The following is a 12,044-nucleotide window of genomic DNA, read 5'->3' as shown; positions in this document are numbered from 1 at the left end:
GAGCAGACAGTTTAATCTTGACTGCCACTAAGTGGATAGTTTGTTCCTATCTGCCACTAAGTGGATAGTTTGTTCCTATCTGCCACTGAGTGGATAGTTTGTTCCTACCTACCACTGAGCAGACAGTTTAATCTTGTCTGCCACTAAGTGGATAGTTTGTTCCTACCTACCACTGAGCAGACAGTTTAATTTTGACTGCCACTAAGTGGACAGTTTGTTCCTATCTGCCACTGAGTGGATAGTTTGTTCCTACCTGCCACTGAGCAGATAGTTTAATTTTGACTGCCACTGAAATGATAGTTTATTCCTATCTGCCACTGAGCAGATAGCTTAATCTTGTCTGCCATTGAGGGGACAGTTCATTCCTATCTGTCACTTAGTGAACAGTTTATTCCTATTGCTTACCGAATGAAAAGTTTATTCCTATTGCTTACTGATTGAAAAGTTTATTGCTATTGCTTACCGAGTGAAAAGTTTATTCCTATTGCTTACCGAGTGAAAAGTTTATTCCTATTGCTTACCAAGTGAAAAGTTTATTCCTATTGCTTACCGAACAATAAGTGGGCAGCTTATTCCTACCTGTTAGTGTTCAGTTTATTCCTACCTGTTAGTGTACAGTTTATTCCTACCTGTTAGTGTACAGTTGATTCCTACCTGTCATTGAGTGGACAGTTTCAAATGCCACAATCTTGGGAATGCTAATGTCAACTTTGCTCAGAAGTTCTTCCAAGTGTTCTGGATTATTGTGATGAAAGATATGCTTCGACACCCCACTGTTCCGTATTCCTTGTATCATGGAAGCATGATTTCCAGCATCAGAAAATATGTGGCAGCCTTCAGAGTATAGAAATAAAGTGTGTTACCATGGCAAGTAAAGTCTTGTCAACATAATTTGGATAAAAAATTTATGTTTATGCTACTGCCTTTTTAAACACTGTTAATCATAATATTTTCACCACTGATTTTAACAAGCCCATTCCCTTGGCTGTGGTTTCGCATAGTCTCCACCTGCACTGAAATATACCATTCTCTTTTGGTGAGCCAAATTATTATTTATCTAGTTTTTCTGTACATTTCAGAATGTTCAACATGTTTATTAATATATTGCTCAGAAGGCAACTTTGTTGAACACCCAATGACTAAAACAGAGAGAAATGTGGGGGGAAAAATACAGGATTCATATTTATGATTATACTACTTGAATGTTTACAACCAGGTGAGGATACAGAAAATATTGTATTTAATAACAAACGCTCACATGTTGAATTTTAACAACCAAGTTGTCATGTAGACACTGTATTTCCCAACACACTCAATACAATTCAAACATGGAAACTTAGTAATCAAAATGAGATCAAGCATACACAGAACATGATAGTTAACACCAATTCCAAAAATCTTAAGAACCATTTTATGTGTTGTCTACCTTAGCAATCACGTTATAAACCATCTTACGTATTATATACCCTAGCAATCACGTTCTAAACAATTTTATGTATTGTACCCTAGCCTCCATCTTCTAAATCATCTTACGTGTTTTTACCTTAGCAACCATGTTTTATATCATCTTACATGATGTACACCTTAGCAATCACGTTTTAAGCCATCTTACGCGTTGTATACTTTAACATTCATGTTCTAAACCATCTTGTGTTGATTACTTTAGCAACCACTCTTCTAGGGTGAATATAGCATAGAGGTTATACCCGATATCAAATACAATCCAAAACTTAACATAATAACTGTAATAATTGATAATTAAACATAAATCACTCGCCCTATTGAAAAAAATTAATTTTTGAAAGTTTTAACAACGTAGTTTTGGAGCTATCTGTGTATAATAAATGATACTTTGGTAGACTTGTTTCACACAATTTCTGACTATTATGGTGTGTTGATAGAGTATTCCTGTTACTACTACCTACCAATTATTAGGGTTAACAAACAAGTGCAGTTAAAGTGAAGAAGGCAATCTAGCCGAAACGTTGACCCGGATATTTGCCTTAAAGCGTTGTTTTACTTCGCTTAACCAAGTACACACAAACAACCGTGGAAGAGATATGTTGTCAAAATAGATGTTCAAACATTTTTTGACAAACATTTATATGTAAGTAAACTAATTCAGTTTCCCAACGTAACAGAAATTTAATACTCAATCTAATTTTTATAATAATTTCATATAAAGTGCTTATTTAGGCTTCCATTTATATAAATGTATTTGTAAAGGAATAAAACCAAACACTTGAGTCTTTAACAAACACACCCATAAGCTTTTCGTTTGTTGTGTATTTAGCAGCTGTAGATAAAAACCACCTGTAATTGTACAGTTTTTATTTTCCACTCAGTATAATACTCCCTAAATGTAGGTTTTTTAAACTTCTATCTCGTTAGGAGAACATGTGGAAGTTAAAAGTCCTTATCTTGATCTGTTGATGTATTATTAATTAATATCCCCTGCTATACAGCTTTATAGGATTAGCGTAAAACTAACCATACTTCACGAAAAATAAATGTAACTGTCGTAACAGTTTATATGACTTTCAAAATATTCTCTGCATTAATTTGAGCTAGAAATAATTACACAAAGATAAAAGTATTGTTTCGTTCTTGTGAATTGTCGGCCTAAACACCATTACTAGAATGAATACGAACTAAAACTATACACTGGAACAAGATAACTACAAAACAAGTTTAGAGGGTTACCCGGCAGGCTTTTAGCCAAGGTAAACAAGGTCGAGTCGTTGGCCACAAAGCATGACGTGAACAGTAGAGCTGCTTCTTTGTTGTGCAGTTGGGCGAGTTCTTTCTCCAGAAGTTCGTGAAACGGAGAATTTCCCGATATGTTCCGGGTTCCACCAGCACCACATCCATGTGCTTCAACAGCTTCACTAAAACACCAGGTAAACACGGGTGAGCTTTGAACAAGTTGTGTTTCATGAGATAATGCTACGCACGGCTTCACACCCATATTTCTATGCCAAATAATCACAACTTGTTTGTCGTCAGTTAACTGTAGATTTGCTCAGAGAACTATACTTATATTTATCATTGTAGGATATTGAAGTTTATGACAAAATTAAACAGTCGTGGGAAGGCGATTAATATAATTTTAATACGCTACACCGCCCTCTAACTTAATTAAAGGCATACCTATGCTTGAAAATGTTGTTAAGTGAGAATGGGACGTCAAGAAGATAATTAGTTTTAAACAAAAAAAAAAATCGTGGTTATCTTTGTTTTACATTATTGTCTCTTGCCAATAATAGATATAAAAATTCGTGAATTAATACAGTTTTAAAGTATTTAGTGTTCACACTATTTTTTTAAATATAAACATTATAATTACATAAAACTAAATTAAATTTCTGACATCAGCGTGATGCTTCCAGAGCACATCACGTTCTATTTACAAATAATTAAATGAAGGAGTTATAAATAACAAAATATATTCTACAGATAACTGCCTCAAATTTTTTTAATAGCATAAAGTATAGTAGCTCAAAGCACGAGATAAAACCACGGTATGACCACCAGGGAGATGTAGTTTGACCTACATACGAGCACCAGCTAAGTTGACTTTAAGAAAAAGACTGACAACAGATAATTATTATTTTCACATTCTTCTAAGTTAGTACTTTACACGTTTTTAATCAGACGTGTATAACAACATTTCAGACTTGCATTCTGTCTGCCATAAATCACTGCTCAGGAAAACCTAAAGAACAAAAGGAATGTAAATGAAAAACATCTGCGGTTAAACATCATTTTATTGGACTGGTTGGGCCTAAAAAACTTCACTGTTTTGCCAGCTTGAGCATTTTACACCAAAATTACTGATAGCTGTCTTACACGAGTAAATTCGCTTGACGTAACTTTCATTCATAATTAATACTTTGTTTGTTTTCGTTTCCTATTGAGAGCTATTACATTTCGTTTGACAATATATATACACAAAACTAAAACGTTAAAAAATGACGAGTGCTGAGTTTATTTTCATAAATCATGTAGCTGTACAAATACAAAACAAATCACACCAAATAAACTAATTTTTGTTCATATAATACTTTTTGTCATCATAACAGCTCGTACACTACTTACATTACTGCTCTCTTAACCTCTGGGTGTCGGCTCATTCCTAAGTAATCATTACTACACCAGACTGTAATGGGATGATTGCCGTCAGTGTGTTCTTGTGCCAGAGGAAAACCTCCTGCTATGCGATTCACTTTCTTAAAGATTCGATAAGAATGATCCTTCTTCTTTTTGGCAATCTGATCTTGAAAGAAGTCTTCATAACAGAATGTCGATACTAAATTGAATATAAAAATGCTCTAAATAATTTAGTTTACGAAACTTGTTAAGAATTAGCATTTAATTTACTTATGTTGTTATAGAATAATAAACGTTAAAAATACATACAAGTACAAAAGGTCTAAAACGCCAGAACGTTAACTGTAAACTACACTTTTAATGCATACTTATACACAGTGGTTATTAAAGTGGGAATTTGGAGCCCTGGGGAAGGGGTTGACCGACAGGATTTGAAGCCACAATTCAAGGGTTTAAAGTTGATTCATCACACTTCAAAGACTACATTCTGCATAGTACGGGACCAGTTCGGATTTCCCAATAGGCCCTTATAGACACGCGCCTAGAGCGGCAAATTTTAAAGATGGCAAATTTTCAGAATAGTAAAAACAATAAATATCAAACATAAAAAAAGTCTGTACACATTTTTTTGTTTCAAATACACTATAAAATATATGAGCATATGGCAACAAAGTCAACAATGTGTCACTATTACGAATGGGCGCCAATAAGTTTGGTGCCTATGGGCGGCAAAAATGATAAATCCGCCTTTGTCCAGGACAGTAGGTGCACCGTTCTGTTTTCTTAGACCTCATCGACTGTCTCAGTCTTAGACAGTGTATTTCTTCCTTCCTATTTACCATCAGCGTTGCCGTCACAAGAGTTTTTTTGTTATTTGGAGATTGAATTTTTAATCACCATTAATTTTGATGACGACCTGAGTCGCAAGACCTTGTACGCTTTTAAGTGACAATGTTAAAGGTTCCTATATCCATGTAACTTGCCTGATGGAGACCAATTATCGTGTACAATCGTATTATCCTCAATGTAGTTCCTCCACATACTTTCAATTATCGTTTCAGTTCCCTTGATCATTTGTTCTATATAGCTAGATGGGCTCTCCTTAGCGAATTTCTTAGATGGGGAGCTTTCCTCCTGGTTCCCCCTGTGTTTTAACCGCTGTTTATATACGAGTTTCACTACTTCAGTCATATAATTATCGAAACGTTAGTTGAGTCCTTGTAAATACTTCCTATCATTAAGTCAGTTGGGCTACTGCGATCTGAATGTGTCCAATCTCAAGAAATTGAACAACATCTGCTACTGCCTTTTAATTTCCGTCAGTGACGTCTAAAACTTCTGTGTTTTGTCTGACTGTGTTCAAATCAACAAGTACCACCACATAACATCTCATGATTCTACTTATCCAGTTCCACCAGTGACTTCTAAAACTTCTGTGTTTTACCTGACTGTGTTAAAACCTATGAGTACTGCCACATGACATCTCATGATTCTACTTATCCATTTCCATCAGTGACGTCTAAAATTTATGTATTTTGTCTAACTTGTGTTCAAACCTATGAGTACCATCATATAACAGCTCATGATTCTACTTAACCAGTTCCACCAGTAACTTCTAAAACTTCTGTGTTTTGCCATAGGTTTTAACACAGTCAGAGTACCATCATGTAACATCTCATGATTCTACTTATCCAGTTCCATCAGTGACTTCTTAATCTTGCGTGTTTTGTCTATGTACAACATTGAATAACACCAACTCCTGCTTCTCATTTTATTGTTTCTATCAGTAATTTTTGTTCAGTTCTATAGATAACATAATAACTAAACACCCTCTATTCTTTTCTTCACTGAGTTCTAAAACTGTTTTGATTACCTGTGCTCAACCTTGTGTAACACTTAAACAACATCCCTTGCTTCTACTTGCTCAGCGAGTTCTAAAATTTTTTTATCATTACATGTGTTCAACTTTGTGTAACACTTGAACAACATCCCTTGCTTCTTCTTGCTCAGCGAGTTCTAAAACTGTTTTGATTACCTGTGCTCAACCTTGTGTAACACTTGAACAACAATCCTTGTTTCTTCTTGCTCATTGAGTTCTAAAACGGTTTTCATTACATGTGCTCAACCTTGTGTAACACTTGAACAACATCCCTTGCTTCGCTTTACTCAGCGAGTTCCAAAACTGTCTTGATTACCTGAGCTCAATCCTGTGTAACACTTGAACAACATTCACTGGTTTTTCTTGTTCAGTGAACTTTAAAACTGTTTTAATTATTGGTGGTCAACACTTGGTATACTGAACAGTGTCCCCTATATGCTTTTCGTGTAATTCATGAGTAATTTGTATTTTTAATTAACATGTGCTGCTTTTGTTTAACCTTGCTATTTTACACTACTATTACTTCTTCCTATTCTTTACACACACACACACACATATATATTTATCAAAGCATATCTTAAATTTCTACCATTTTCTCCCATCTATAAGTGCTACTCCAGCTTTAATCTAACTATGAAAAATACTCAAGGTACACAAAAATAGTGTAAATTGCTAATAATTACATTTATTTGAATACATAACTACTATAATTCTTCTGAAGAAACGTTGTTTTGAGTGCATGTCAGAAAGTTGGATACGACGGTTTCAAATCCTGTTAGGTTTCCGTTTTCAGTTAATACAATTTACTGTAATTAGTTACAACTATTTCTACAGTCGAAAGTGATCAAAATACATATATTACCCTTTTCACTTTTATTATTCTGCAGTTTCAAGAAAGGTTACAGTTTCTTGTTTATCTATTAAATGGATAGCTCTAAACACGATACTGAGTGAAAAAAAATTATATACCAATGAAAAAAACAACATCTTTTGAAACCGAAATTAATAATAAACTTTAAACAATTCTTCTCAAGTAAAATAAACATGGAAAAACAGAATACTTAAATTTCATGTACTTTACTCACCCCTCAATTAGTCTTCAAAACTATTCATAAGAGTCTATGGGTTTATATGTCACGACAATCTAAGTCAGCAGCAAAATTAAATAGTGATAAAAATAAAAACACTTTTTAACGGCTATTTTGATAGAATAATAAATTAGCATTTATTTGGAGCAAGCTATTCTTGTCAAATAAGTAGGGCACCTGTATGGTAACTCAGCCAGAAATTACAAATGAAGAAAATTATATATACATATATATATATTTATATGGTAACATCTAAAGGTAACTGTAATGGCTGACCTATTTTTCTGCATCAAGGCCTATATTCATAATTGATTCTGTGTTTAACGAGATATTTCACTGCATTCTGATACAAATTTTAATTTCCTCTAGCGCCTAAATAACTCAAACGCAAGTCAGTAATTGTGTAAAAGTTACAGAAAACCAATCTTTTCTGTTGTTTCAACTTACGAGACGGTATTAATTAATTGTATGGCGTGAGTGAAACAAAATTCATATTTTTTTAATACACAGTTCACTAAAAAAATCAGTAACATGTAGCGTGAGTGATTTTACGAAAATACATAAATACTTAGCAACACGATAACGTATCGAAGGTGATTGCTCTTCTGGCATGAAATGGGAATGAGAGGGAAGTGTGTATATATATATATAGCAACCCAGCCTGAGAACAGAGAGGTATTTATGTTTCTTTGACAAAAGGATGTTGCAGGTGTGATAATGACCTTCTGTATTTGGAGAACGGGGGATAGAGAAGAAAAGGGGTATGAATAACACAGAAATGGTAAAGGCGGTAGGGAAAAATTAATGATTGAAAAGAGAAAATTTTATGGATTAAATTGTTATACAGATAAACTGCAAATAAGATAAGGAGAACAAGAACTAATTAAAAAATGATACGTAGAAAGACAAAAAGTGATTAAATTGTTTAATTAGAACTCTATGGTAAAGTGAAAAAATTATTAGAGTTAGAAAAAAAATCAGGTTGAAATATGATGAAACTTTGTAAGTGAAAACAAACAAAAACTAATATTTTTCTGAAAAGTTATAATTGTCGAAGATCGCTTCTTGTGTAATCAAGATTGATGCCATAAGGATGATCAGTTTTTTAATAGCAATTCATTACCTTTCTTTTATCTGTCTTTCTGATTAGGTGTAAACCTCGCTTGTTAAACAAGCGAACCAAATCACAGAAGGAATGATCAAGTTCATTGGGAAGGTCTCTCTGTGTTGGTAGGAGATTTATGGGTTTTTTTCCAACGTCCACTAAAGGTTAATATTTTTTATACTGTATGGGATAAATGGTGTTGGTTAAAATATCTTTCGTACTTTATATAATGACTTTGACAGTGTTTTCTTGGAGAAAGAGCAGGATGTTTCCCTGCACTTGCGACAATGTACTTTATTGCACTGAGTAAGTAAATCAGTAATTTGCCTTTTAATTAATTGTACCTATGTTGGTTCGTACAAAGTCAGATTCCAACATGTAAAGAATCCCGTGTGATTCGAGATACAACACTTTCACAAATACTGAACTGTAACAAATCAGGCCTACTGCTTTACAATATAACAGTTCTTCAGTCATTTGCTTACCATTGGATTTATCTGCTGCCACATCAATGATATCGTCCTCCGTTTCTGGACTAGCAACTTTTAAGGTGGGCTTGACGGCATCCAGAAAGGGACATCCTTTTTGTTGAGCTAAATTAAGAACGCAAATGTAAAAAAATAAAATAAACACTATGCCTCCTACTATTACGTAAGGTCAACTATAAATGTCTGTTTTGTTCCATGAAAATATTTTACTGATCCAAAAACTTAATGAAATTTAAGAGAACTGAAATTACTTGGTGAACATCAAACATGTAAGCTGGTCAGATTACCGAGTACTGTTATCCATACAAATGAGTTGCTATCCCACTAACGTTGAGTAACTAAACAGTAAACTAGAAAAACTTAGAAGGTTCTAGTAGCATGACACAGTAATACAACAATCACCAATTGACAACAAGTGAACTACACAACGTATGATTCGTAAATAGTTACGTAAACAAGCCTACGATAAACTATCGCTTCTAAAAGTAGCTAAATTTAACACTCTCACTATATAACTATCTAAATACTAACTCTCGTATTAAACTTAAAGGGAAACAGTCGTGAATATCTAACACACAATAAACATAGGAGCATGTCATTTAACTTGCCAAATTTTGGATAAATGTCTTTTTTTGTGTGTACCAGGAATATGCTGAAAAGTCTTCAAGGAGAAATATGAACTTTCTCATCTTTTATAAATTCTACCTTTAAAGAATAAGATGTAAAATATTATTTCATGAAGGACGGAGAGAACTTGTAATATCACGGTTGAAGAAAAAGAAAGAAGCCATAAAATATCTACTTTTTAATCGCTTTTGTTACCATATCCTAGATACACAGAAACAAGATACATAAAAAAAGTTGAGCAACATTAAATAATTTTTATTTTCTTTCGCGTAAAAACCCAGCTCCCTTGTAATCGTTTCAACATCGAATCAACATAGGCTATATATATACACCAAATCAGCTTTGATATCTTGTAATATTGAGGTCATGGCTATTCATTCAGAACACAGTGCTGACAGAAGAAGTCCAAACCTTGGCATTTAAGGATACTGGAAAAGATAGCTAGTTAAATGTGGTGTTAATAACCTTTGCCTTTGTCACCTCTCGCATTTCCCAAAGATATTAACGAATTTCAGAAACAAGTTCGATGGTTTCCAACATGACCCTGTTTAAACGTATAGTGAAAGCCTTAAAAACTAATTGTATAAGGAATACAAGCAAAGAAGTGTATGTTTAATCTAATATACTTTGTTCTAAGTATTTCAACTTTTAAAAATCTGGCATGATCAGGACACAAACATTTTGCGATTGTCAGTAAACTATAAAATCAATATATATTTTTTTAATCACGTATATACAACTACCTTACCAAATGTAGTTCCTACCTGGCGCATCTCCAGCGGGAGCACTCGACACGGTGGACACGAAACGAGCCATAAATGGACAATATTCAATATACGTCTTCACGAGAGAACCTCCATAGTTTCGGAGGAAAGAGGCTGGTAAACGGGCAACAAAAGGACAGGGCATCTTTGTATTATGAGCTAAATGACGAGAAAAACCTACAAAAAAAACTCTCCTTTTAATTAAGGAACCACAGAAATAAAAATCGTTATTCTGTTAACTTTATTTAATACGTAAATATGCAGTACTTCGATCGCTAGTTAGAATGTTTGGAGAATATTTAAAGTATGACAGGTTTTTTTTTTTCATTCTTGAGTTTATGATTTTTTGCTGAACAAAGAAAGAGCTACAAGTGGAACGCAGTTTGTAACCCATCGACAAAGTCTGTGTAATGCAGGGTTTCAAAATTGTAAGTATGACTTTAATACTTAAAAACCGCAAAAAAGTACCAGAAATTAAAACTTTTGTCTTCTTTAAACTAAATTTAGTATTTACAACCATAACTACAATTTAAGCCAAACATGGGCTAAATGGCCAGGATAGAGACTAGCCATCTCTAGCTTAGATCAGTTAATAAGAGGATAACTAATTAACAGCACCCGCCACCTACACAGCTACTCTTAACTGTTTTGGATATATCGTCCTCACAACTGAAAGTGCGAAACATGTCTAGTAGAATATCGTGATTCGAACCTTTGATGTTAGTTCCGCAGCCCGGCACGCTAATCATCAGATTTCGAATAGTGCAAGTCTTTATATATTTTAGAATAATTATATACATATGAACAACAAATCTACTGCAATAAATAGGATATCTAAATTGTATTACTTCTTCACATACTCTATACGTATTTATACCTGTAAATTTACTTATTTTTATTTCAATGTTACTACATCAAATCTAAAAAAATAATTGTATGAGGAAGCACGTGCATATCACCACTTTAAACAAATGTAGGTTTTGTTTCTGTTAGTCATATTACAATATGCATTTACGCAGTATTACGATGTTTATGGTTGTTGTTTAAGACTCATAACGTAGGTGAATTAATATGTAGAATTATACACGGACTTTTCTATACGTTAAAATACTTTTATTTGCGAGCTTTCGGCTCTCTTACAGGAGCCTTCATCGGGCAACAATGTGTTGAGGGCCTTAGTACATTGTTGCCCGATGAAGGCTCCGGTAAGAGGGCCAAAAGCTCGCAAATAAAAGTATTTTACCTTAAAGAAATGTCCGTGTATGATTCTGCACCTTACTATGTTTATATTACATCAACAAAATGAGGCTTATTTCACAACTTCCAGGCAAGTATCGTGCAGTGACAGTGCAAACAAATTGCAGTTCAAAGTACAAGTGAAATAAAAAGCTTTGGATACATTGTAATATCTTTGATTAATTTGATAATTTCAATTCGCGAATTTTCGTAGTTTCTCAATAACAATACACCTAACAACCAAGGTTTACACTAATAACATAGCGCACTGCTTGAATTATGTATCCTATGTATACTTTCGTCAATAGCACATACACTATCCTACTAAAAGTCATGGGACGCAGGTAGTTATGAATAAAACATGTCTTTATTCCAAGAAATTAATAGCGTGTTGGCCCGACTTAGGCCTTAATGACTGCTTCAATGCGTCCTGGAAGACTCTCTACTCATTTCTGGTAGAAAGCTGATGGTATTGTGTTTTACTCCTCCTTCAAAGCATTAGTAAACTCCATTACTGAAGAGGACCATCTTAGTCTTACCATAATTCTGCGTTTCAGTTCATCCCAAATATGTTCTATCGGGTTGAGGTCGGGGCTCTGTGCTGGCCACTGCAATGTTTCGATGTTATTGTCTTCAAACTACGTGTTCACATTCTTTGCTTTGAGACATGGAGCGTTATCATGTTGGAAAGTGTAAGGGTCGGTACCATATAATTGACACAATGTAGGGCACACAGAATTGTTCAGG

The 12,044-nt window shown here is 34.1% G+C and overlaps 1 protein-coding gene across 1 annotated transcript in view; it reads right to left on the bottom strand.

The window, feature by feature from the left end:
- LOC106468525 (5-aminolevulinate synthase, erythroid-specific, mitochondrial-like) overlaps positions 1-10,238 on the bottom strand; it is a gene marked incomplete at both ends in the record, with an annotated part of 15,615 nt that extends 5,377 nt beyond the window's left edge. Inside the window, 5 exon segments of the mRNA NM_001314128.1 lie at positions 655-834; positions 2,704-2,888; positions 4,099-4,309; positions 8,668-8,775; positions 10,062-10,238. Coding sequence (NP_001301057.1) covers positions 655-834; positions 2,704-2,888; positions 4,099-4,309; positions 8,668-8,775; positions 10,062-10,238 — 861 coding nt within the window.
- Between the last annotated feature and the right edge of the window lie 1,806 nt (positions 10,239-12,044).

Source organism: Limulus polyphemus, unplaced genomic scaffold (assembly GCF_000517525.1).
Source record: "Limulus polyphemus unplaced genomic scaffold, Limulus_polyphemus-2.1.2 Scaffold3042, whole genome shotgun sequence".
Taxonomy (NCBI): domain Eukaryota; kingdom Metazoa; phylum Arthropoda; class Merostomata; order Xiphosura; family Limulidae; genus Limulus; species Limulus polyphemus.
This window is presented reverse-complemented; position numbering and strand designations above follow the sequence as displayed.